We start from the raw sequence: 25,875 nt of genomic DNA, 5'->3' as shown, positions 1-25,875 counted from the left end.
GCTATGCATATAAACAAAGCAAAATATCTTCACTGATAAGAAATGTGGACTAATGACCATAAAAATGTTGCAATTGCCTTGCACTTTGCTAATGAAAGTGAGTGGTTTAACTTTGACTAATTTACTAATGAAAGTCTTTGGGTTGATTTGTTGCTTGTGGAATGACTTGAGCTTTGAGTGGCCCCAAAAAAGACGTAAAAGTTCCTCTGACTCATGCAGCAAAATGAGATGTTAACATTGGGAAAAGGGCCAAAAACTTGAGCAGCACAGAAGATCTGTGAGCATGCATGTGCTCCACTCTTTCTAGATGAAATGGAAAAAATGGCAAGGTGCCTTCTGCTGTTATATTTTTCATTTCAATTAATGTTGCCTTGGCAACTAGCTACAGTGTAGACTGCTTATTCTCTGATATTGTGCTGCAGTACTAACGTGTTGTTTGAGCTGGTGCATCAGTTTGTCCCTCTCCCTCTTGAGAGCCAGCACTTCCTCCTGGGTCTTCTTTTTATTGGAAGCAGACAGTTCCAGCAGCGCAATATTAGCGTCCTTCTCACTGATGGCTGCCAACAGGGCCTGTTGCCTGAAAGACAAAAAAACATTGTGCCATCAGCAATTTTATTAAGAAGATAATGAGCATTAAAAATAGTATTCTGGTAAGCAATTCTTTGTTCAACCTTTAAACTAAAACCTAAAACAAACTACAACAATGTAAATCTTGTTTTCAGTTCAAAGATGATGACTAATGTCTTCAGCCAAATAACAGATCTCTGTGTTTATCCCGAAAGAATAGTTTACAGCTTTACATTTGTTATGCTCACATCTCATTTCAGGTATAATAGGAATACTTAAGTATTTGGGAAATACACCAGGAATGAAATGGCTAGCAGTTTTAATGATGACCACGGTAATATTTAGTTAAAATTTTAACTATGAATACAACTGTTTTTTATTACTGTGTTTTGAAAACAATAATCCACAGGTCAATGCATTAAGAAAAACTTTTATGGACCAAGAGACAGGTTAGAGCCATGTTAATCCATAAATTATTGATTCACTCTATAATGTAATACAATTGTTACACTATTGGGAGAAAAATATTCAGCTCACCTCAGTATGTCATAACAGATGCAAAATGTAATGAGTTATTACAAAATGCGCAAAAAGTTGAGTTATGCAATCAACATGTTGTTACATTATTGACCATTTATTACAGTTTTTAATTACTTTTTTGTTATGTTATGCATCATTGTGTCATTAGTAAATGGTAAATGGACTCGAGCTTGTAAAGACCTTTTCTGTTGTCTGACAGAGGTTGCTATGGAGACTTGGCCATTAGTATTGGCTACTCACACACACATTAGTGCACATTTACACACCACCAATGAAGCAGTGGGAGCCCATTAGGGTTAAGTATCTTGCCCAAAGACACAACAACATGTGACTGCAAGAGCTTGAGATCGAACCCACGACCTTCGACTCACAAGCCTTGTGCTTTCAAAAGTGAAAATCTGACAACTGGGAAAGAGACACAGCATTGCTTATCTGCCTCATCATTTAAATATGGTCCCTTCTGATTCCCCAAAACAAAGATAGTAATGGATAGTAATAGTAAAATGCAGGGCTTTAAACCAAAAACTAACAAATTGGTGATTTACAATATTGGCGGCTAGGTCAACTTCTTCCATACAGCCGACTAATCAGAACTTGTTACCATGAATTGACTAGGAAGAATCTGACAATGATTCTGGACAAAAATAGGTCTTAAATCCAGTCCACAAATACACCTGAAGTGAACTTACTTCATTTCAAGGATCTCCTCCAGCTGTTTTCTGCGTTCTTGCCTCATGTTGGTGAGGTGTGTGTCTCTCTCCTGCAGTGACTGCTGTGTGGAGGATAGTCGCTGCTTGGTGGAATCCAGCTCCTGCCTCGTCCTCTCCAATGTGTTCATCAGCTCCTCCAACTGATAAACAAGGGTGAAAAGTAATTAATTCAAATTATTTCGATTACTGTAATTAAGTAATATTTTGTGTGTTTTAGAGAACGAATCCACATCACATCCCAAAAAACTTGAGTGTTGATATCTCAGGGTTAAACATTTAATTGTTGTTTAATTGTGTTTTAGATGTCGCCTGTTGTACGGTGATCTCTGTCAGGGTTCTTCTGGTCATGTTTTGGTGGATTGTTGTCATTTTTGTTGTGAGACACATTTGCACCATGAGTGAAGGTATCCACTGAGTTGAGAATTCTCGCTTGTGACTTTAGGACTCATATCAAATTATTATGCATTGACTCTGTTTTGTTCTTGCCAGAGGAGAAACACTTTTCTACAGATTTTCAAGAGTTACTGCAGGTCTGTCATACTGTAAAATATTTAACACTTTAGAAGTGAAGTTTAACTATATGTAGACTCTTATAAATTTTTAAACCTAACTCTATATGAGTTTAATTAATACTGTCAGTTGTGCTGTGTATTTACTTTATTATAGAGGTGTGACTTCACCTGAACAACCTGGTTGGAGATCTATTCTCTTGTTGTTCTTGCCAGTACAGAAATATCATTTTGCTGTACAAGTCCTCAGTAGCTACTCAGTACTGAGAGTAATCTTTAAATTAAATAATTTTTCTTGAGTGGATTTATAGACCAGTACTTTTATTTAAGTAAGTTTTAACCTGCATAACTGAACTTTTACTTGAATACAATATTTGTACACTTTTTCCATCTCTGCTGATAAACAACAAATACAACAAAAAAATAATTAAAAGGACATAGGAACATCCTGGCTTTATCCATATTAATTCATTTTAGAGTGCTTTTTTGTTTGTATTTAACTATACCGAGAGATGTTTTGCTTATTTAGCCTTTTGGTCATGTGCTGAATAATCCTTGTAAAAAATACATACCTTTAAGTGGTGGCCACCATCCATAGTCCCGTCCTTTCGAGGGTCTTGTCCTAAACCTTTCTTGTCCCCTTGTGGTCCCAGTTTGATGTTTGTACCCTTCTTTGTCTGGTCTTTGCCTCCTTGTCTGTAAAATTACACAACCTTAAGAGTGTTTCTAGGCCAGTTGTTTTGAATCTCATTAAGTGGACCGTTTTTTATGCAGATATTCAAAAATACATTCTTGGGCTATAGTTTTAATGAGAAAGTTAGTAAATATGTGATTAGGATACAATATAAACCCATAAATCACAACAAAAATACAGGTGAAGGTACGGCATGATGGACCATCATGAGCATTTTGAATAAATCCTGTTTCAAAACAGTACCAATCATGACATCATCACGAAAGTCAGCAACAGACATGAGTATCAGAGATGAATTGATTGCCTCATGTTTAAATGACATTGTTGTGATGGCTTAAAGGTTAAAGAACCAGAGTTAAGATGGGCAGAGGTAGAGATGAACACACCAGGGGGGAAGGGAACAACTTACCTGGGAGCTAGACTGCAGAGAGGGGGAGGTAAAGGTAGAAGAAAGGGGAATGACCAAACAAGTGTAGGAGGAGACATTGAAGGCAGCAGACGAGAGCACACAAAGGACAAAAGTAAAAAAAAAAAAAAAAAAAAAAAAGAAAAGAAAAGAAATTAGAATCAGAACATTAAGAAAAATAATGACAACAACAAAACAATACAGAGGACCCAGAGGAGATCACAATGTTCATTGTCAAACAACTTGGGAGACTACAAAGGAGCCTGTGACGGCCGCTGCTCTGCAGCCTGACACAGCTAACACAGGATGCACCTTCTCTGAAAACATGAAACCATGTGCATCTGCTGCCAAGCCTGGGAGTGGCAGACATGCAGTCAGACAGGCAGATATCAGCCGGGCAAAAGAAGTGGAGGAAAAGGAGGGGGTCTCAGTGCCGAGCAGAATTTAAGGGGAAGCCGACAGTGGTTTGACAAAGAGAAGGAGCGAGAGAATCAGTTATGGATGCAGGGTTCTTCAGACAGAAAGAGACCCGACTGAACTGACACACTTCAGGACCCAGGGTTCAGTCCGGATCCCTACCTACTACAGCACCTCACTTACTGAGCGCGTGTAGACCTGGAGCACAGCAGCTCTATTCATGCAGGCCACTAGGCTGATCATTTCCCTTAGTGTCTGGTAGATCAAGCTAGGCAGGGCAGGTTGGGGCAGGGTCAGGAGGGCCAGGTTGGGAGGAGGAGCAAGGAGGTGGGCACTGGGAAGATTGTTAGGGCTGTTGGGTGGTGTTATTGGGACGACTTTAAGGTGCAAGGTGGACAGAAAGTTAGAGAGGCTGACATGGGAGGGAGAGGAGGGCAGATGGGTGGATGGAATGAGCAGGGGAAGCGTGCTCATGGCAGGAGGAGGCCTCAGCTCTAAACACAGAAACTTCCTACACAAGCTACAACAAACAGCCAACATCACAAAAAGACACAGGAGTGTGTGTATGTGCGTGTCTGCAGAAGTAATACTGTGCGTATAAAGACTTTTCACCAAAGGACACAGAGGGACAAAAGTATAGTACAGTCAACTAAAGTTGCTGAAGAAAGCAGGAGGATCTGGGAAAATCACACCAAGTTGAACACACTCTGCGGACTGCTATTTACACTATATACAATCAAGTATTTACAGTTTTACTACAAGGGTCAATTTGTCCAACTAGGGCTTTTACTGATTCATTGGTTGTAATTTAGTCATCATTTTGCTTGTATTCTTGGTGTGATTATTTTGTTTGTGTGATGTTGCCATGCATCATTACAAAAACAACAGGATCCCCAGTGTGAAGTAACAGCAGATGAAGTGAGGATGTTACTTTAAACAGGGGTTCCCAATGTAACGTGATGTTTATTGTTTAGGGAATCAAAGAAAAAGCAGAGAATATGTGACTTTGTTGACATGTATTTGAAAATACAGGAGAATCAGAGCAGTTACAAACCTTTAATTTAAAGATTTTAGCATCATGGCATTTATTTCTTAAAAACACACAGTAATTGGGCCGCATTAATGATTTATACTGATGCAATCTAATTTAATGACTGTAATGTGATTTGACACACAACAAAATGTTTGTGAATTTAATTTCCTACTCTGTCGATGCAGAGAAGGATAGCTGAAACAGCATGCAGCTTGAAAAATGAACATGCAGCTCGTACAAAATTTCTTAAAGCTACTATGAGGAACTTTTAGTTTGCACAGTTTTGGGTGACTGCTGAGAAAAAGCAATATTTGCTTTAAAATGTTAAAAAATGGTGCAATATGTCTTTAATTGCCTCATCTGATACCTACCCTGTGGCAGCATTTAATTGAATTAAATTAACAAATAATCCTCCAGCCTATGATGTTTATGATGATTTTATTTTCATAAAGAGGCATCAGCAGTCTGTTTCATAACCAGCTAAAAACTTCTCACAGAAGCTTTAATTATACAAATCAAAAATATTTTTGTCACATATGCAGACATTTAAGCACAAAGCAAAAAACATGCCAAAGAAAAAAAGCAAACATGTATCCAGTGATCTTTGTATCACATGTACAGGGACAGCATAAACAGCACAGACACTGAGATACAAAGATCTGTGAATGCGTCAGACAGTAGGCAGACCCAGGCACACATGTGAAACCAGACGCAGTTGCAGCAGTCGCAGTCGGAGACTTTAACCACGCAGCCGAGCTGAAGTGCCAGGGCAGAGCACTCACTTTCCCAGGAAATCCCACACCATGCCCCCTATCTGCTGGGGAGCAGCGGACACAGAAGGGAGCGGGTCAGGGGGAGCTCTGCCACCGGGACGAGGGGTAGGGCGAGGGAGAGAGGGAGGGGGGCTGGTGTTGGGGAGAAGGGAGGGAGGCACAACAGAGAAAGAGTGGTGTGGAATTGAGGTCGAAATTTTTCAATGGCAGAGGGGGAAGGACAGGAACAGGTGGGCGTAAAACAGAAGATAGAAAGAGGAACGGGACAGAAAAAAGTGGGTAAAGATGGCAAAAAAAGGACAAGAAGACTCAATTAATCAAACACCACTAACAGATTAGCATGACACTGAAACAAAATAGCTCTTATCTTAGGCAAGGAAAGTTTTTTCTAAACAGCTTTTGATACGAAGTGGTGGGACAGGGACTTGAGAAGTTGCAGGAGAAAAGGGGGTGTCATTGGTAGATTTGTTCTCGTGCAGTTCTCATGCAGTTCAACTAATCTTTGTCTCAGTCTCATCAGTTTAAATTCCTCTCCTGGGGGACGAGGATGGCGTCTATCAGCAGAACCAAATCCAAAAGCTGCACTGGGGGTGAGCCAAGAGCTAATGAGGCTTCTAGCTTTATGTATATGTCCATTAACAGAAATCAGTGACTTCTTCCATTAAGGAGGCAGCTGGGTGGCGTTTTGTGCTCCAACATCACATCTAACGCTGAGCCTCTGATGTACAACAATATGAAGCAGCAGCTATGATCCTCTGAAAGGTGTGCTTCAGGGTGGGGATATAACGATACACTCAACAACGTATTCACGATTGCTGGTTTCACATTACAATATTTTCATCATTTTAGTCAAGATGTAACCAGTAAAACCAACATACTCTGCCTGCATTCCTGATGCACAGCATTTGCATCAATTGACAACTTTTCCTTCCTATCCACTGGAGCAATGCACAGTGGAGCAAAGCCCTGAGCACCTGGACATCACAAAATTATGGGAAAACTAGAACAACAGATTACTTTGCCTTTCTGAAGTTTATTTGCCTTAACTTTGATATTATTCCATTATTTTGCTTTGCCTGCTGTTGAATTGCTAAAAATTGACCTCAAAGGGAGCAATTTGCTCCAGAGTGTGTTTTGCAAGCAGACTGCTGCACAGAGTACGTGCAATTCGAGGGTTAGTGAATCACTTCAAGTTTCAGGTTTAGAGTGGAGATAAACTCACAAAACTGCCATTTGTGATGTTTGTGTTTTGCTTTTTTCTGCCTACATCTACATAGGTCCTTCCTTGATAACTGAAACATACTTTCCCTAGATCATAAAATTAAAAGGCTTAATTAATTCCACAAAACAAAAAAAAAATGAGCAGTAATACATGTTTTATGTATTCACACCCACTGAGAGGCAGAAGCTCCTGCACTGTCTTAACATTGTGTTATGTCACTTTCACTCTTGGTTACCTCCAGAGCAGGTGTGGAGACTGTGCTTGCAACATTTTTACAAGAAATCAAGAGATGGAGACACTGCCACAAGTTTATAAATCACGGTCTAGCAATTTTATACAAATTTAACCGAAAAATGCTAAAAAATAATCAGTAAGTATACACTTGCGGGTACCCAAGGTACCATCTCCATGTGAGAAAACACTGGTGGTGGATCATCAACTGGAAAACCTTCACCTGCTTCCTCCATGCCGGTACGCCTCTACTCAGCCGCAAATGTAAGAGACGTGGCGACTTCCAACGAGAGAAGTTGAAGCAGAGCTCTTTGCTGTTATAAACAAGAATGGGATTTCAAACTGCATCTCACTGATTCAAACTGTCACTTATGTGGGCAGATTTTAACTGTCTTATGATGTACATTAAGATCCCTTAATCCAAGTTTGTTTTACAAGACAATGACTGGATCCAGAGTGCTGACACACACTTGTAGATCGAAACAGAGTATTATCAGAATATGTACATAGAAGTGGAAGTTCACTGAAGAAACAGAGGACATAGAGCTGGAAACTCTAAAAGTGACAGGGTGTGTAGATTGTTTTAACTCATCCTGCAGTTTTTGACACGTTTACAAAAAATACATTTTTTATGGAGGTTCAACAGATTTAGTTAGTAAAGCTGACACAAGGTGGTAGATGGATTATCCAGATTCAATGTCTGTCATCTAGCAGATCCATCTTGCAAAGCTCCAATCTGAAATGGTTGTGCCAGGTCTGAAAACTGACCAGAACAATCAGCTTCGTTTGAGGAGAATGAGGCTGTATCTATTAGGGCTGACAGCTTCAATTCGATTGGTCGATTAATTGATCGAAAAGCTTAAGGTCGACCAAGATAACCCATGCTACCAAAATATAAGTAGACAATAAATACAAAAGGGAGTACAATCACGAACATAAACTATAAAGTAAGACACTTAAAAGTTTCCTATTTAATAGGAAAAGAGTTAATTACCTTTCCAATTCAGCAATCTTTTTGTCCTTGTCATTTTTTTCTGTCTCCACCTCTCGTAGGATGTCCAGCAGTCTCTCCACCTCCGTCTGAGCCTTGTTGGCCTCGTCCTTGTAGTAGCTCACCTCCTTTTCCAGCAGCTTCACTCGGTCCACGTACTCTGGGTTTCCTCTTGAGCCTGACTGATGCTCCACCTCGTGGGCTTTCTACATGCACATGCCAGGGAAAAACCCAAACAGACAAACACACACACACCCAAAAATACACTAAGATCCCATTTAAATGTCAACACAACCACGCAGTTTCCAGCAAAGAGCGTTTTACTGCCAAAGGAAAAGAAATATGCATGATGGCTAAATTTCAGTCCATCAGTGTCTTATATTACCTCTCTCTCTCTCTGTCTCTCTCTCTCTCTCTCCTCCCTCTTTCTCTTTCTTAATGAATAAACCAGAGTAAAATGTTGTGGGCAAGGGCATCATTAATGGTGCTGGCTCATTAGCTCTAACAGAGCAATTATTTAGCTCCATTTAATGGCCTTCTGAGACTACCAGTCACTTTGCAGATTTGTATGTGTGTTGAATAGAGGGCTGTTGTTTGCATGTGTGTGTTTCTGTGAGTGTTCATTTTTATGTGCAGGTGTGTATGTGTGATTTCCTTGTGCCAAAATAGTAACTATAAATAGTACAAAAATGCCAAATCACACATCTGTCTCAAGTTAAACAGTCAGCTACTGCTAGAGGTCACGTTTCCACCACGAAAAAATTTCCCTGGACCAAAGGAACTTCTATTCACTTTAAGAACAGGGGGTCTGTATTTCATTCTGTCCAAGTCTTAAAGCCTCTGCTTGGGGACATGGAACTTTTCAATACCAAAGGAATTTAAGTGCTAACAGTGCTGCATGCTGTGATTGGTTGGCATTTCATTTTATTCCAGCCATACCACAGTTAAAAAAATCAACCATGACTTTGAACTGGTGTACTGCGTGGATACACCTGATCAGCTGGCTAAACGGTTTAAGTCAGATGCCTTGGTTGTTGGCACCAGAATTACGAGTTGGTTTTCATCATTTGAGGCCCGCATCATGTTCTTCCGCCTGGTCTAAATAAACCTAGCACAAAAAATAAGGACATTTGTGTTCGGTAGATTATCTATTTGTTGCAACAATGCTTCTTTGCAATAAATCTTAAACCATTGGAAGACCTGTTTATTTCCCTTTTAAATGCTGCCCCATTAGTAAGGAACGCGCAGTTGTGAGGTGAGCAAAAGAGCTGAGGATGTGGGTTGTGCATATAAAAAGTTTTCCCAAATCTCAGCTTATTCTGCTGTTGCTATTGACTCTTGTTTTGAGTTTCTGGTACATCCAGCATTAATGGCTGCCAGGATGCCTGCCATGACTGCCCTTCACCATCAGGCCCGACTGTACTGGAAACTGAACATGTGGAAGAGCATTAAGTTTTAGCGATGAGTGTAGATCCTGCCTACAGCAGTTGGGTTGTGAATTAAAGAAGAAGGCGCAGAAAATGCTATGCTGATTGCTGCTAGATAGAGTAACATCTTTTGGTGAAGGCAGTGTGATGGTGTGGTGCGGCATCTCCCTCACTGGAAAACCAGGCATGTCATCATTGGAGGCAATCTCAGTGAAGAGAGATATCAAGATGAGATTCTCTATCCTTTGAGATGACAATGCTCGCCCCCACAGAGTGTGGTTTATCAGCCAAAATCTGGGAGTGGAGAGGATGGAATGGTCTGGCAGCAGTCCTGACCTCAACACAACTGAACTAGGGCTGCAGTAATCAATCTATTTTGTAATCGAGAACTCTATCGATTCTTCTGCCGATTAATCGAGTACTCTTGTAAGAAATATTGCTTTTAGTCGTCACTCATCACTTTTGCTTTCTTAATAGAAGTAGTACAAGAAAAATGAGAAAAGAAGCTGGGCCCCTTAAATGAAGTACTTGTATATTAAAAATTGAAAAAACTGGTATCAACAGGTTCTCTAAAAAATATATATTTTACAAAGTGCAATGAAGTTCTGATGGCTATTTACATTTCTTTAAGTTACAAGGAAAGGAAGTTAAATAATTACATTAGATTATGCCATGTCTTGGGTTTTAGGGATCCTCTCCCAGGAAATTTTGGGTGCCAACACTTTAATTTCTTCTGTTGTAGTTTATTTCTATTCTCCAATTTGCCATTCAAGTAAAGGGACACTTAATAATTTTAGCATCCTCTACTTTATGCATGAATGTATTATTTCACATTCTAGCAATAATAAAGCTCCATCATTCACACAGTGATCTGATGATGTCTGAAAGGTGAACCTTTAGATTACAGAAATATGGTCTATTTTTTAAAGGGGGTTCACTTTTATTTTTTGCACATTTTTGTTTGTGAGTTCATCCACCATAAAAATCTGACCTTTAAGACCATACACTGACCTGGAGAAAACATTTAAAGGGATGACGCTGCTTCTATGACCTGTTGAATCCTGACTATATGATGATGAACTTTGACCTATTTAGTCTCTGTCTCGGTCACTGTCTGTGGCAATAGTGTTTCTATTTAATTGGTGTCAATTTATTATCAATATAAGACTTATCAAATTATTTGGGATGCTAAAATGTTTAGAAAAATATGCTGCAATCAAGACGTCAGTGCATTGAATTTTAATTAATTTATAATTAAATGTATGACATGCGCACGCGGAAGAATTTTTTTAAACGAATCACCCAAATAATTCGAGGAATCGTTTCAGCCCTAAATTGAACACCTGTGGGATCAGCTTGGGTGGTGCTGTTCTTGCCAGAGTGACCACTACAACCACATTGGCCAACTTGCTACAAATGCTGGTTGAAGAATGGGACGCCATCCTACAGCAGTGTGTGACCAGGCTGGTGACCAGCATAAGGAGGAGGTGCCAGGCTGTTGTGGCTGTGTATGGTTCTTTCCCATGCTACTGAGGCTCCTGTTTGCTCCTGTTTGTTCTCCATAGAAAACATTTTCATGCAGTTCACAAGCAAAACAGTTATCAACAACTGTCAGTCCTCTGCATCAATCTCCTAGTATGGCTGCTAATTCAAGTTAATCATGTTGCACAGCTAAAAAACATTTTGCTAAAAAGGGAACAAAAAGACTGGACACTGGAAGACCAGAGGATGGTGTTGTGCACAGATGAGTCCAAGTTTGAGGTCTTTGGATGACAACAGAAGAACATTTGTGAGACTCAGAACAAATGAAAAGACGCAAGAACAGTGCTTAAAACCATCAATCAAGCGAGGTGGAGGCAGCGTGATGGTCTGGGGTGCTTTGGAGGTGGTAGAAAAGTAGATTTGTAAAGAGTGGAGGGGACCTTGGGGAAGGAAATCTATCACAAGATTTTGCAATGCCCTGTGGACAGTACTTACCTGGGACCAATTTCATCCTACAAAAGGATAATGACCCAAAACACACCTCCAAAATGTCTACAAAATATTTAAAGAATAAGGTGTCAGCCAGTATTCTGACTGTAATGGAGTGGCCAGCACAGTCTTTGGATGTGAACCCTAATGAGTTGTTGTGGGAGCAGCTTAACCATATGGTACAAAGGAAAACTCCATTGAGCCAATCCATCTTGTGGGAAATGCTCCAGGAATCATGGGGTGAAATCTCATAAGAATACCTTGAAAAATTAACAGCTAGAATGTCTAAGACCTGCATGGCTGTAACTACTGAAAAAGGTGTTTTTTTCTATAAAGTTTACAGAACATTTTTCATTAAAATCATTATTTCTAACTCTGACAATGTCAGTATGTCCAGATGATGCTGCTCATCACACAAATGCATGTTCCTTATTAACTTGGCACCATTTAAAAGGGAAATAAACAGGCTCTCCAACAGTATAAGATTATTTGCAAGGAAGCATTGTAACAACAAATAATCTAAAAACAAATTTCTTTACATTTTGTGCTAGGTTTATAACACAGCCACCCACTACTAGAAGCCACTGTAGCTGTGCTTAATGACTACTGCCTTACTGCCACAATGGTCTTTAATCCAACATAAACAACCACCTATAGCATCTTGTGGGAACACCTCAGTTTAGCACTATTTTGATTGAGAAAATATGGATTAAGTTTTCCAGAGGCCTTGTCAGGTTACACTCACATATAAATGAACCAATGAATGATGATATTCAGCATAGAAACATAGACAATAATCTGCAAAGAGCATTGACAGTTGACTGTGCTAGCATTGCTGATGGTAGTTAAATTCTGTAAACCAACTTTAAACTGTTATGGTATGAGGTTAGTTTAAAGAATGTATCTATTTGACATTAATGTTGTCAACTAAATGCAATTATAATTTACGAATGTGAAATTATTCACCTTAGAACAACCTTAGTATTCTTATGTTTGGTTTTCGCTTAACATAATTACAAGGTTAACATATTCAGCCCCTTTACAACAGCTGTTTTTGTCCCATTGTCCATCCATTTGACAATGCTTCTATAGGAACCTTTGTGAAAACTGGACCCTGGGTGTTAAAGTCTTGGGTACTTTTGGTGGAAACGTGCCTTGACATCATTGTTAAAACAGCTTGGAACCACTTGTTGAATATATTACAGTGATACACATTACCCTCAAGACAATATGCAGCCCCACATGTCAACACAGGTCGCTCAAGTGCAAGAATCAAACAGAACAAGAGAACATCCACCAAACATTGCAGCGATCTCCAACCATGGGCCGATACTCCAGCCGACCGCAACACACTGAGACAAAAGAGAAAGCGTGGCAACACTGACAGCGACAACATGCAACAAGGTTGACAAGGTTTCATGCAAACCCACCGAAGCTGCACAGTCGCCGTGATAGTCAGTCAATAATGGGAGAAACGAAGCAATAGGGGGCAACTGTCTGCTAACAGTATGTTTCATATTTCAAGCACGAGGAGCAAAGTCAGAATTCAAAATGAAGTATGTCTCGTTGATTCAAATTAATTACACACGAGGGTAATTTCAGATCCACTTTTTTACTATGGAAATATATATTTATAAAGATATCAGATTTAGAAGTTTCCAGTTTTTATGTTTGATTTTGAAAGCATGATGCTAAAGACGGCAACAAGTGATGCTTTACAGCAAAGATTCGGGAGCAGGAACGCATCTCAACCTGTTCTCATAAATTCAAACTTTACCCTCTCCTTTTCTTATTTCCTTTTTCCTAATCAGATGGCCTTGGGGAGGTTCATCTTGTCTCAGAGTTACAGTGGGTCCTATAAGAAGCTTCCCCAAAGTCAAACATTTCACACCACTTAATTAAGAATCATCATTCCAATATAATAAACAATCACCACAGTAACATCCTGTTGATGTTCATTGCTTTAGAATAATATGTTTGAAGGTCGTAAGACCTCCACTTGTTGGCTTAGTGGGAATTTTACTGGAATTCCTTAAAAAAAATGCTGATTATGATTTTTAAAACATTAAAAAACTTTAAACATATATAGATGACATTTAATTAAGATGTAAATGCTAATGACTAAAAAAGAAGATGATAACCCCAGGCTTGGAATGGGCGGTAATACTGTATCCTGGGGTATTAAAAAATAGCCACAGTTTTGCTTTAATTACAGCCATGAGGACAGTGCTGTATGTTCTACAAGTATAAGTGTCTGATTCCACCAGCAGCACTGCTGCCTTCTGTGAGATGCTATAAAAGTGATTAGAGAACTCTTAGCAATGATGTCATGTCAATTTGACAAACAACAAACACGTGCATATATACTGGCACATAGATACTTGTGTGCCGTGGCCTGGAGAAACTCTACTCTTTAAAGACAAACTGTAAACGTGCACCGCTGGCTGGGATATTATCCACAGCAACGTGAGCTGAAAATACTTCGGTTCTTCTTTCTGGGTGTAGATCAGAGACATGAAATTATCAAATTTCTTAGTAACCATAAGTGCTTCCTGTTGCAGCAAAAACATCAGGCGCAATTCAAACGTTGCCTAATAAACATCATTTATCAGATTTAATGCATTTTGTTAAATATATGAATGAATCACCTGTAGAAGCGCACACTCTGCTCTCTGTGCTTGCATGGCATGTGCTTGTATAATGTGGTTTTTTTAAACCCCTAGCAATACGATATACCCTGGTAAAATCTTGGGAGGGTCTTTATGGTATTAAAAAATAAAAACAGCTCAATCTTTCCCCAGGCCGCATTCATTACATAGAGTATCAAATCATTATTTGGTGAGAGTTCAGAGCTTGATGTATTTAAACCTTTAAAAGCTGAACAGTGAACATATTCCTACATGGGGAACACGAACAGATTCTCTGGGGTGTGTGCTTCTCAAAGAATTGCCTTAATAAGTGTAACGTAAAATGTTCTGTTCATACATTTTAGAAATTTGAAAAGTATTTTTCTCTAGTATACAGGAATTAAAACAATCTTACTGTATCACAAAAAAAATAACCAAAGCCACAGTTAAAGTAAAAAATAAATACTTAATAATTCAAGCTGATCAGATCAGGTGAACCCTAGGAAACTTTGTACGTAGCACCAGTGTCACCATGTGTCACAAACACAAACAATTGCAGAATGCCTGTGAGTGCATTTAAGCTCATAGTATCAATACAGAGCAATGACCAGCATGCATCTGGGTGGGTGAGTGAAAGCAGAACCTGTGCTCAGGGAGGGTGGGGCACTGGCATGATCACCATCTAGCATAGTTCACAGAAGAAGTACTCAGTGTCCTCATGCTTTCAATATGTGCCTCAGAGTTCTCAGGAGATGGACTTACAGGATTGCTCATGTGACTGAAAAGCTGCTCAGCTTGCTACATTGCAAACAGACGCGTCGAGGAGGGGAGTCGGGTCAAGCGGGTTGGGATGTGGGGGAAACCCGGGAGAGTAAATGTTAGGATTTGATTTAAGCCAGAGGAAAGAACAGCAGCATCAGACATGTTACAATACACATTTGACAGCAACACTGTTTTAACCCTAAAGCACAGGTTGGTAAAGGTAAAAGGATCACATGACAGACAGATGCAGATGAACAGACAAAGGAAGAGTTTGTGGATCACGGAGGTGGCATGTGATGAAGTTGCTGCTCCCTGCAGCAGCCTGACAGAGCAGTGAAGCTTGTAACAGGAGAGAAGAGCATCATGGGAGCCATTATCCTATTCTAGTGTGTTTTTATTCTATTATTATGTGTGTTAACTAAGAGATGAGGAGTTATAAAAGTCTTCAAGTAAGCAGACACACATCCATACATTATATTTTACTGGTATACTAGGTTAATAAGCAAAGTTGAATGTTTTCTCAAGATCCAGGCTTCAAGATCTAGAACAGAGAATGTTTGCATGGAGTTAGAAAAAGTCCATTAAATGGATGGTCTGACTAAAACTGTACTTTAAAAATGTCCATTAACAAGCAAGTCCCACAAAAATCAATCTAAAATGAATTTCTTAAAGTTGGACAATCATACCTTGATAATCCAGATGGAGACTGATTTTCTCTTGCATGTACGTATATACCTTAATCTGACCAGAAATGCCTAGGAGTTTTGTACATGCTCCACAGTCTCAACACTGGGTTTTGACTCCAAAGCTGAAGCACATAAATGCTAAGTGTAACAGGAATAATGTAGTCGTCTGTCTGTGGCTATCACCATAACATATTGGCGCTCATGTTACGGGTCCATAATCCATAAAATTAATCAGTTAATTAAAAAGTGTGCTACTTTGGCTCCATAATGAGGTATGTCTCTGGCTTTGTTTTCACTCTCCAAGGTCTTACCTAATGTCCTATCTAGGGCTGTCAAAATTGACGCGTTAATGCAGATTAATCTATCATCATGATTAATCTGATAAAAAATTTTAACGCAATTAACCCATCTACAGCGCAGAATGACTCAAAATCCCTGAAACGTCTCTGGCAACGCATTTTGGGCAGTTTGTCCAAGTAGGGTTACTGTCGAGCATGCCGCCGCTCATGCGCAAATGGGCTGTTGATCCAGTAGTGACCAGCCAACTCGATATGGAAAACGCTACACAGCACGTTGGCCCTCGATGGGAAATCTGAGTACAAAAAAAACCAAGACAGAACAGTCTTCTTTCTTGAGCCTGTTTGCTTATGCGAAATAAAACGTGATTAATACAGATTAAAAATGAATGATATTTAATCATGATTAATTGAAATTAATCCACAGCAACCCTGTGATGAATCTGATTACAAATTTTAATCGTTTGACAGCACTAGTCCTATCACAACCTGATTGGCTACAAGCCATTTTTGGAGCCTGGATGCCACTGACAGTGAGCGTATGGCATTCCTTCCTGTTTTGCTGCTACTGTGTTGCTCTTGGGCTTTTATCATTTTGACAGAGTTAGCATTAAACTGTTCATATTATTCATAACAATAAATACAAATGCATCCCAAATATCAGATATCAGTCTCACAAGCCACTTTGTACTTTAAATACCTTATCTGATCTGACCTAATCGGTCTGCTGGTTTGACAATTATTGATCAAACAGAAAGCAGTGTGTGCAGGCTGAGGGATTTACCTCTTATCTGTATCTTGACATTAAAAATGGAGTGCCTCAGGGCTCAGTCTTGGAACTGCTGTTATTTACATTTGTATATCAACAGTATAGGTCATAATGTTAATGTTAAAGGTAGATTGAAGTCATTAGTGGAAGATGCATCAGGTTGTAGATATTTTTGGCTGATGACTTTCTGCTCTGTGACTAAGGATTTATCTCTTAATCTCAATGAGGTATTCCTGTTTAAATAAATATAAATAAAATGGACATACAACCTCTTAGCTATTAGCTAGCCAATTAGTACAGTGAACAGGAAGAAGGTCCATAGTAACTCGCTGAAAGTGTTAGGATTATTGCCACCTACTGTAGTGAGTCGGACATGCTTCCTTCAATAAATCCATTTACCTGCTCTGCATGTGTTTATATTTTTGACTGTAGCAACTTGTCAAGAAACTGACAAAAGTATACTTGGGAAAACCAGTGTTGTTATCCAGAGATAATGAGATAAATAAGTAAAGCTTGCAAAACTACATCCAAAAATTACCTATTATGATCAAAATGTATGGATGCATGTCATTTTGGGGCTTTTATATCCACATAAACCAGGATGTACCACAAATACCGTAGAAAAAAAAACACTCTTCTTGAAGTCTGTAACTACATAATAGTCTCCATTCAAGTGTGAGTGAGCTAATTCCTTACTTGTGGGCACTCAGCTTTAGCTTTTTTAGCTACAGTTCAGTGCAGTTAATGAGGGACATCTCATCAGTCTTCAACCAGAGCAAAGACGCTCTCCACAATTCAGCCAAAGTCAAAACACAGAACACAAGGAAACCGTTTCACTATAAAAGATCTGTGCAAAAGAGCCATGTTGTAGCTTTCATAGTATTTATCAGAAAAGCTTCAGAAAAACTGAAACAACCTTAAACTATCATTTTCAACATGTACGGTTTATGTGTATGGATGGCTGCAGGCTAACCCTATCTTCTCTGAACTGGGGAGGTGCTTTTTTCCTCATTAACTGCAAAAAACTGAATTAAAGAACTTTGGGTACAAATTTAATACCTCTGTGGATGGCTGTGGACAAATCTCTGTAGTTAATTTGTTCATTGTTGATACTTTTTCTACTTAACCTAATTCTTAAGTTACTATTCTTAGCCAGCTTTCTTAGCTGTGCAGACAACAAAGACAAAAATGTCTGTTTGAGGAAAATGCATCTTGATAATGTTTGAATTAGCCTGATAGACTCCGCACTGAGACATTCACTTACCTTCTGCAACTGCGTCTCCAACTTACTACACTCCTCTTTTTTCTGCTCAATGGCGATCTCCAGTGACTTCAGCTTTGAATCCTTCTTAAGGCCTGAAGATGCCAGAGATGAAGCGTGTTCCTTCAAATCAATGAGACTCGACTGCAGGGGAACAGACAGCACAGACATTTAGCACACGTTCAGACCTGTGGCTTGGTTTTTAAAGACAGGCAATTTACTGTAAAAGGACATGAAACATTCAAAAAATTGTTTTCCTCCATGCACACCCACTGACCTCTTTTTCTGTTAACTCTATCTGCAGGCTGTTGACCTTTTCCTTCAGATCCTTGTTCTCCTTCTTATATGAGTCCACTTCTTCCAGACGTTCTCGGTCTTCTCTCTCTCTTTGGTCCTTTAAACGCTCAATGATCCTCTCCTAACACATAGAATTAAAGCATTAAAATCAAGAATGCTCTGGTAGCTTAGTTGTTATGTCTGCATTCCCCATGTACAGAGGCTGATGTCCTCAGAGAGGACGGCTTGGATTCACATCTGGCCTGTGGCTCCTTACTATGCATGTCATTCCCACCTTTCTCTCACGTAAGTTTCCAACTCTGTCCACTATGCTATCGCTCTATAACGACAATGAAGTCTCAAAATAAACCATTCAATTCATTTTGAAAGGTCAGTAACAAGTGCAGCAGACTTATAAACAGCAATAAAACTGAAAAGCTGAATTATAAAGGCTATCAACACTAAATAGCAGTGTTAAGCCCAGTTCAGACCAAACACTCACAACGTAACTACGTCAGGATGTCTGATGATGTTGCCTGTGATTCAGTTTGTCAAATCATAAACAACTGTTATTAGGATGCTGCAAGCAGACGAATGTAAAACGGGAAAGTAAATCTAGTTTTGACAGGCCATAAACACCAAAAAATATTGAAGTAGAATATTTTGTTGGATAAAATAATATCTTAAATGCTTGACACACCCATCTCCAGCCTGATAAGCACTCCTGTCCCCTTTATTAGCTGTGCACGTAAGCAGGAAGCATGGCGTTGTACAAGCTAATACATGAGAAATAAAAGGTGTAGTAGCCAAATTTGTCTGTGAAAAAAGTTTACTCTAGTAAATTAAGCAACTGTGGGAGTGGTTGCTATGGCAACCATGCTTTGTTTCCTCCAGTCATACACTGTGTCTCAATCCCATACCTCTGTTAGTAAACTGTAATACAGTACATAGATGCAGTACAGAGCACTTAACCACAGCACCTTACTTTTGTCTCAAATCGCACACTGTTGTTTTACACTAACAGGAAGTTTCATAAGTTTAACCGCCTCTGTTTTCTTTTACATTGTTTTAACAGCAAGTTAAAAAATATATGTCGGCTGATTGTAACCTAAATTTGAAGATTATTTACTCACAAGAAGATTCATGCAACTGGTATTTAATGTTTAAAGTACTCGCTTAAAGATAATAACTTATTTTGCCTTAAATGCCTTTTTCTTGCTTGAAATTTGTTGCTGTTGCTAACAACATGTTTGTTAGCTAGCTAGCAAATGCTAAAATTAGCTATCGCTAGCTTGCTAACAGTACAATATCCCCTACGTCACCAAAACAGCATTAATTGAGGGTGCAAAGCATCGGCACTCAGTTCTTGGACAGTTCTGAGTGCAAGTACTATAATGCATTTGAGTACACTTCCCAGTGTGAATGCATTATGTGTTTGTATGAACTCAAAATATTTGGCATTTTGTACAGAAGTACGCCATTTGAGACACACTGATGGCACTGTGAATGGACAGGCTTCCAAAATGTTGCAGCGCAGCCTATTGCTAGCAGTTGCAAGTTTAAACTCTTCTTTGGTCTGAACTCGGCTTTAAAAGCATCAAGAAGCAGCAAACGCTAACAAATAAGGCTAGAAATAACAAAAAAAATCATCAATCATATTACTTTTGATTACAGTGAAATGCTGTGAATGTGAACTTATCAGCTTTTCTGGTGAGAGTTTGATAATGAAGATGATTGAGTATGAGGCTAACAGCAGCAGTTGGCTAACAATCTCAGCACATGCTGTGCAAAGGTTGTCAAAATTTAAGATACAAAGTCAGTTATTTTAGTTATAAGGAGTGTAAGGCAGTAACAAAACGAAAAGAAGAAAAAAAAAAAAAAAAAACTTAGATCCTCGGTCATATTTCAACCCAAAGCTGCAGCAGCAACAGATGGATCAGTGGTGGTCCATTCAGACATACAGGTAGGCCAACACTTTTGATTCTTAAGTCATTAAGACACAAAAAGTTCAGGAATGCCTCTGACACAGAGAGCAGAGGAGGTACCACTGTCTAAACTGCACAAACACACTGGTAGCCACTAAAACACTGATGGTGGATGCGTGCAACTTCAACAGAGTACAGAAATTTGCTTGCACATTTTGGTGATTAAAAAACAACAGCCCATGTTGGGTGCAAAGGTGTTATGTTTTTGTCGCTTTGGCATTGAAACAGGTATGGATATCATTCAACTGTTAATAGTATTGTACTGAAGTTTAATACAAATATATATTTTGATAACCCCAATACTATGATGTCCCTCTCCAATTAAAGCATGCACACAGATATGCAAGTAAAAATCTATTATCTGTATTTTTGCCTTACTAAAGCCTGCCTGGGTCATGTCAGTGGAAAAGACACAAACTGAATGGACTCACTCAAACCTCCCAAAGAGGAAAAATGATTTGGTCACATTGCTCAACTTTGAACATTGATCCTAGCACTTATGGGGCTGCAGCATACCTTCTCTGACAGTGCCTCCTCCAGGGTGGCCAGGGCAGTGTCTGTGTTACTGGAGTCGGTCTGCAAAGACTTGACCCTGTCCTTTAGGTTCCCCAACTGCTTGTCTTTGTCCCGCAGCTGCTCCTGCAGGTTCTCAATCTGACAGGTAGGAAGGAGAGAAAAAGAAACAGAGGTAAATAACATGATCGCAAAACCAGAGCAGAATTTAAAGTTGGTGTTTTAGCTGGACTGGAAGATTATCCAAGTCTTTGAAGTATAATTCCCTGTGCAGCCTTCGTCATGTGAAAAGTTGAAATGTGCTGAGGGTTTACAACAAAGCAGGAAGGAATACATCCAAACTGGCAGATTTTTAAGAAGAGTTTGAAAAGCTGAATAGAATTAAATAAAAATAAAGCTGCCAACGGTGAGCAGAAAGAAATCCTAACATTTGCAGACGGGAAAATATGTGGCCTGATTTAGTGCACTACATTGTATAATTTACACAACAGAGAACCACAGCCAAAAAAAACACACATCAGAGGAAAACAAAGATGTAGTAGTCACGAGAGATGACAGATAGAGAGATAAAAGTGGATTGATGATGGAGGAGGAGATGTTATAGAACAAACGAGGAAAGAGAATGGGTGAGCGGGTCAGGGTGAAAAAGAGAGTAACACACCGTGAGTATTTATAGCACAAACACATTCTAGAGTCAGTGAGGCAGAATTATCTTCTTGCTTGTCTTTCTATGGACACTTTCCCCTTGAGAGCTCCGCTGACTCTTACTCCTAATGGAGAGAGTCACCACTCAGCTTTTTATTTTCACACTGTGACTGGTTTAGTCCAGGACACCTGAACCTGACAGAACTACTCACGACACTCCACAATGGTTATTTCAAAATACATCTTCACTGAGCTCCTTCTGCTCACTATAGTTAACCAATCAGGGACCGTAGTTAAACAATATTGAAGTTAAACAGATAGGAAAATGTTACCGATAACTAATAAAGCCTTTTATTGGTGTGACCTTTGCTGAGCTTGAATGCCCACTGTCCAACTTTAAATCTCTTTCAAACATCCTGAAAAGTCTTTTTCACCTTCTTCTGCAGGACGTTGATCTTCCTTTCTTTGACCTCTAACATGTCCTTCATGTCCCTGATTTCTCCAGCGAGGGTGCCCTTCTCCTCTGTCAAGTCCTGCAACTGCTTGGTTTTCTTGTTCAGGAATGACTCCTTCTCCTCAAGGCGTAGACGTAGAGCATCAACCTGAAGCACAGAGGGGACCAAAAATGACCAAGGGGAAGTCTACATGTAAGAACAAGCATACTCTAAATTAGCATTTTCAAAATCAAGTTTAGCCTCAGGACCCACAAAATAAAAGCATTTCAAGGACAGTTTATCTCTAATATTTTCCAGGCACAAATCAATGACCAACTCAAAACGCTTTTGGGATTGGCCCACCTGACCAATCAGTTGTGAGTCAAGACTCTAAAGAGCATAGAGGTTATACTGACTTTTAATTGAGAAAAACCCTTAAGGGAGCTTTTAGAAAATCCCCAATGTGCAGCACCTTACGAACATTTCAGAGTGCAAGTAAGAGGCCTGTCTTGGCCGTGACATAGCAGGATTTTTAGTTTGTTTGTATGTTAACAAGTCAGGGCTTTCAGACCGCCTGCGTGAGTGCTGGTTCTAAGCCCCTCACGTGTGAAGAACATAGAGAACTGAAGGCTTGCCCATGTTTCTGTATACCAAGCACAGTTGTAAACCAAAATAGACAGGAAAATGATGAAGACATATTTACCTTGTTTGTCTGATTATTCTGACTTTTGATCTCATAATCCTGATTTTTTTTACGCATAATTATGGCTTTTTATTACATCACTATGACTTTCAAAAGCCTGGATAAAAAACAGATTAGATATCACCACTGCTATGTTTTAAACAAATACAAGATCTTAAGTTTTAGTAATTTTATTAATTTCCCCAATGTAAAGTTCGTTTAAAAGCTTATATAGTCTTGCTCCTCCACCTTTCTGCACATATATAAGGAGACTACAGAGCTGCGGCAGATCCACCAGAGTAGGATCAAATGGAAACTGTCATTTCATTTTGCAAAACATCATTTGCTTAGACAGCATGCTCTGTAAAAGGAGTGAAATTCTGGAATTCTCCACCTGAACATCTAAAACGTATCACCAACTTCACCACCTTTAAGAGAGCTACCAAATCCTGGTTGTTTCAGCAACAGAGCTGCTCTCACGTTTGATTTTCTGTCACATTGTCACTGTTTAATGAGTTTTTACTGTCTCTATTGTACCCCTTTCCATTTTTCCCTTTTTAATCAACTGTTTAAGCTTTTTATTCTCACAAAAGCCCTTCTAAAGATGGGTGTTGCAAATTGGCATTCGCTAAAAACACTATAATACTTGCATGGGGTGCCTGTTCTCAGTTGTGTATGTTTACTATATCTGTCCTTAACAAATCAACCTTAAATAAATAAATAAAACTAGAAAAGCACTCAGAGAGCGCAGACCTCCACCATTAGCACCATCTCCCAATAGTTAAGAGTCCTTTAAAATCATTCCTGGATCTAGACAATGATCCGGATCACTCCCAAAATCTAATTCGCCAATTACTCCCTCCCCGGTGGGCTGGAGACACGGTGAGGCAAAGCATTGGCTTTGCTATGTGTGAAAGTCATGGCAGAGGGTGAATATTCCTCTATTCCTCCCAGCATTGTGAGTATTCTGGCTGCAATTCACTGTCTTTCTCTCTGTTACGCTCCAGCCTGTCTCCTTGACTGGGCATGCATCTTTCAAATTCTATAAACTCCAAAACTTTGGATAAGTTACTCATGTCCGCCATCTCCTGGTGTAAAGTGGTAACAGCGCAGCCCTAGCTCCCAATAGTACAGAATCCTTTAAAAAATTCCTGGATCCAGATGGTGATCCGGATCAGTCCCAAAATCTAATCAGTTCTTCTTTATGCCATTTCTGATATTTCCTGAAAATTTCATGAAAATCTGCCCATGACTTTTTGAGTTATTTTGCTAACAAACAAACAAACAAACAAACAAACAAACCCAGCCAATCACATAACCTCCTTGGCAGAGGTAATAATATCAAACTCATGAATTTTTACCTCGTAATTCGGATTTTTAATCTCATAATCGTGATTTTTTTTATCTTGTAATTCTCACTTTTAATCTCATAATTATGACTTTTTTCATCAAATTGATGTCCTTTAATCTCACAGTTATGGCTTTTTATCTCATAATTGTGATTTCAATCTCATAATTATGACTTTTTTCATCAAACTGCTGTCCTTTAATCTCTCAGTTATGGCTTTTTATCTCATAATTGTGACTTTTAATCTCATAATTTTGACTTCTCATCTCATAATCATGACTTTTTTGATCTCATTATTTTGACTCACCCCATAATCATACCCTTTTCTCACATTTATATTTTATCTTATCATTTATGTATTGATTTTTTATATTTTAATTTTATAATACCTTGCAGATATCTACATCCACATTGATAGAATATGATTAAAGTGTCTTTCTTGATGACCCTATTAAGACCACAAGCTGAAATACGTCTGTTCAATAAAGATTTTCTTCAAACTGGTATTATCAGTTATGTCTTCTGTGTCCATACTGGTACAATTTGCCACAAGAAAGAGAAATACTTTACAAGTAGACTTCCGGTTTGTGCTTTCAAAAGTAAGAGCCTGGTTTAGTATTTCTTTGGAGAAATCCCCTCTGTTCATACAAAATGCTTTTATTTTGTATATATCCCAGCACCGCTCCGCTATACTCTGAAACAAGTCACTTGTAGGGCAGAGACAGAGCTCGAGTGGAAAGAAGACACAGTCAACACAGTATGAAAGCTGAGACAATGTGTGCCAGACTGAAGTGGCCATTGCAGGTATTCAAAGGCAGGTAAACGGTTTCTCGCAATGCAACTGAAGCTAGATAGAATATGGCCAATTTTCATCAGTTGGAAAAAAAAATGTATAACAATATTTTTGCTCACCACGAGAGGGTGCTATCTGCTCTTCGCTGCCTTTGTTCAACATCCAAAGCTAAAGCAATAGCAACAAGCGGTAACCTCTGGAGTTGAAAAACGAGGCCAATGCAAGTGAGATGTAAAAAAACTGCAGTTCCACCAGTATCCACGATAGAAATTAACATTTTTACAGCCTGGTTCAAAAATAGTCAGAAAAGTAATGCTTTTATGGGGAACACACTGTATGCCAGATGATTATTTTTGATTACTCATCTGCCTTGGTTTTAATAAGGATACAAGTCACACATAACCAGGGGCACAGCTGATATGGTCTTGAACCAGCAAGGTGCAGCTGTCTGTCAAGAAGCTGAAAAAATTTCCCAGCTCCACTTCTTTGTCTGGATTGACTTAAAGAGTCCCCTTCAGTAACTAATGGCTAGCATCACTCAGTCTATGACAGCACAGTGTCATGCTTTGTAATTAGAAAAATAAACACAGTTTTTTGGTGACTATAACACCTCCAAATTTAAAATAATTCATAAATTAAAACAAGGAAGATTTATACTTTAAATTCTATAGTCTGCAAAATACAATCAAAAACAGATTTCCTAAAAATGACTTAAAGCTGCAGTAAGCGATTTATTTTTAGTATTGTATGCCCACAAAAACAACACTACCCGCCAGGGTCTTGTTATTAAAGCCATCTAACAGAATAACACACTTCTGCAACATCACCTCGCGCTGCACTCTCACTTGAGGAAAACCAGCAAGGGACGATGCTCCAGCCAATGAGGAGACTAGCACTCCCAGCCAATCACTGCTCAGGTCAGAGGGAGCGTTCCTATTGGCCGCTGAAGTAGGTGCGCCTCCACCTCTCAGCTCAGTGAGAAGTTGACAAAATGGCGGAGTTACCAGCAGTGTTCGGTCCTATGAAGAATTTGTTCATGCTGAGATGAAGTGGTTTCTTGCCTGTAATCTGGCCATTGATTTCAGTGGAAAAGCGGAGCAAAATCACTCCACAAGAGCTTTGCCACAGTCAGTATTCGATTCAGTGGACATGCTCATCCGCGAGGAGGTATGTGAGAAGAGGGGTGGAGCTACAGAGCTCAAACAGGGAGAAGAACAGGAAGGGATGGGGAGTAGAGTTGATTCTACACGGTTCTCGGTTATATACTTGAGCTTTTCGTCTCATGTCTTTGTAAGACTTGGTGTAGA

At 39.3% G+C, this 25,875-nt stretch overlaps 1 protein-coding gene across 6 annotated transcripts in view; it reads right to left on the bottom strand.

The window, feature by feature from the left end:
* erc2 (ELKS/RAB6-interacting/CAST family member 2) overlaps window positions 1-25,875 on the bottom strand; it is a 74,337-nt gene that overhangs the window by 7,494 nt on the left and 40,968 nt on the right. For 4 of the 6 annotated variants that reach the window (XM_041782914.1, XM_041782917.1, XM_041782916.1 and 1 more), the window contains 9 exons: window positions 21,746-21,913; window positions 20,670-20,807; window positions 18,170-18,310; window positions 17,896-18,036; window positions 14,881-14,916; window positions 8,097-8,299; window positions 2,899-3,022; window positions 1,797-1,957; window positions 430-577 (listed from right to left, as the gene is read on the bottom strand). In XM_041782914.1, the coding sequence (XP_041638848.1) occupies window positions 430-577; window positions 1,797-1,957; window positions 2,899-3,022; window positions 8,097-8,299; window positions 14,881-14,916; window positions 17,896-18,036; window positions 18,170-18,310; window positions 20,670-20,807; window positions 21,746-21,913 (1,260 nt within the window). The remainder of the gene's footprint in view (window positions 1-429; window positions 578-1,796; window positions 1,958-2,898; window positions 3,023-8,096; window positions 8,300-14,880; window positions 14,917-17,895; window positions 18,037-18,169; window positions 18,311-20,669; window positions 20,808-21,745; window positions 21,914-25,875) is intronic. The other 2 variants (XM_041782918.1, XM_041782919.1) reach the window with 1 other exon arrangement.

Source organism: Cheilinus undulatus, linkage group 3 (genome assembly GCF_018320785.1).
Source record: "Cheilinus undulatus linkage group 3, ASM1832078v1, whole genome shotgun sequence".
Lineage (NCBI taxonomy): Eukaryota > Metazoa > Chordata > Actinopteri > Labriformes > Labridae > Cheilinus > Cheilinus undulatus.
The sequence above is the reverse complement of the archived record's forward strand: the minus strand, read 5'-3'. Positions and strand labels throughout refer to the sequence as shown.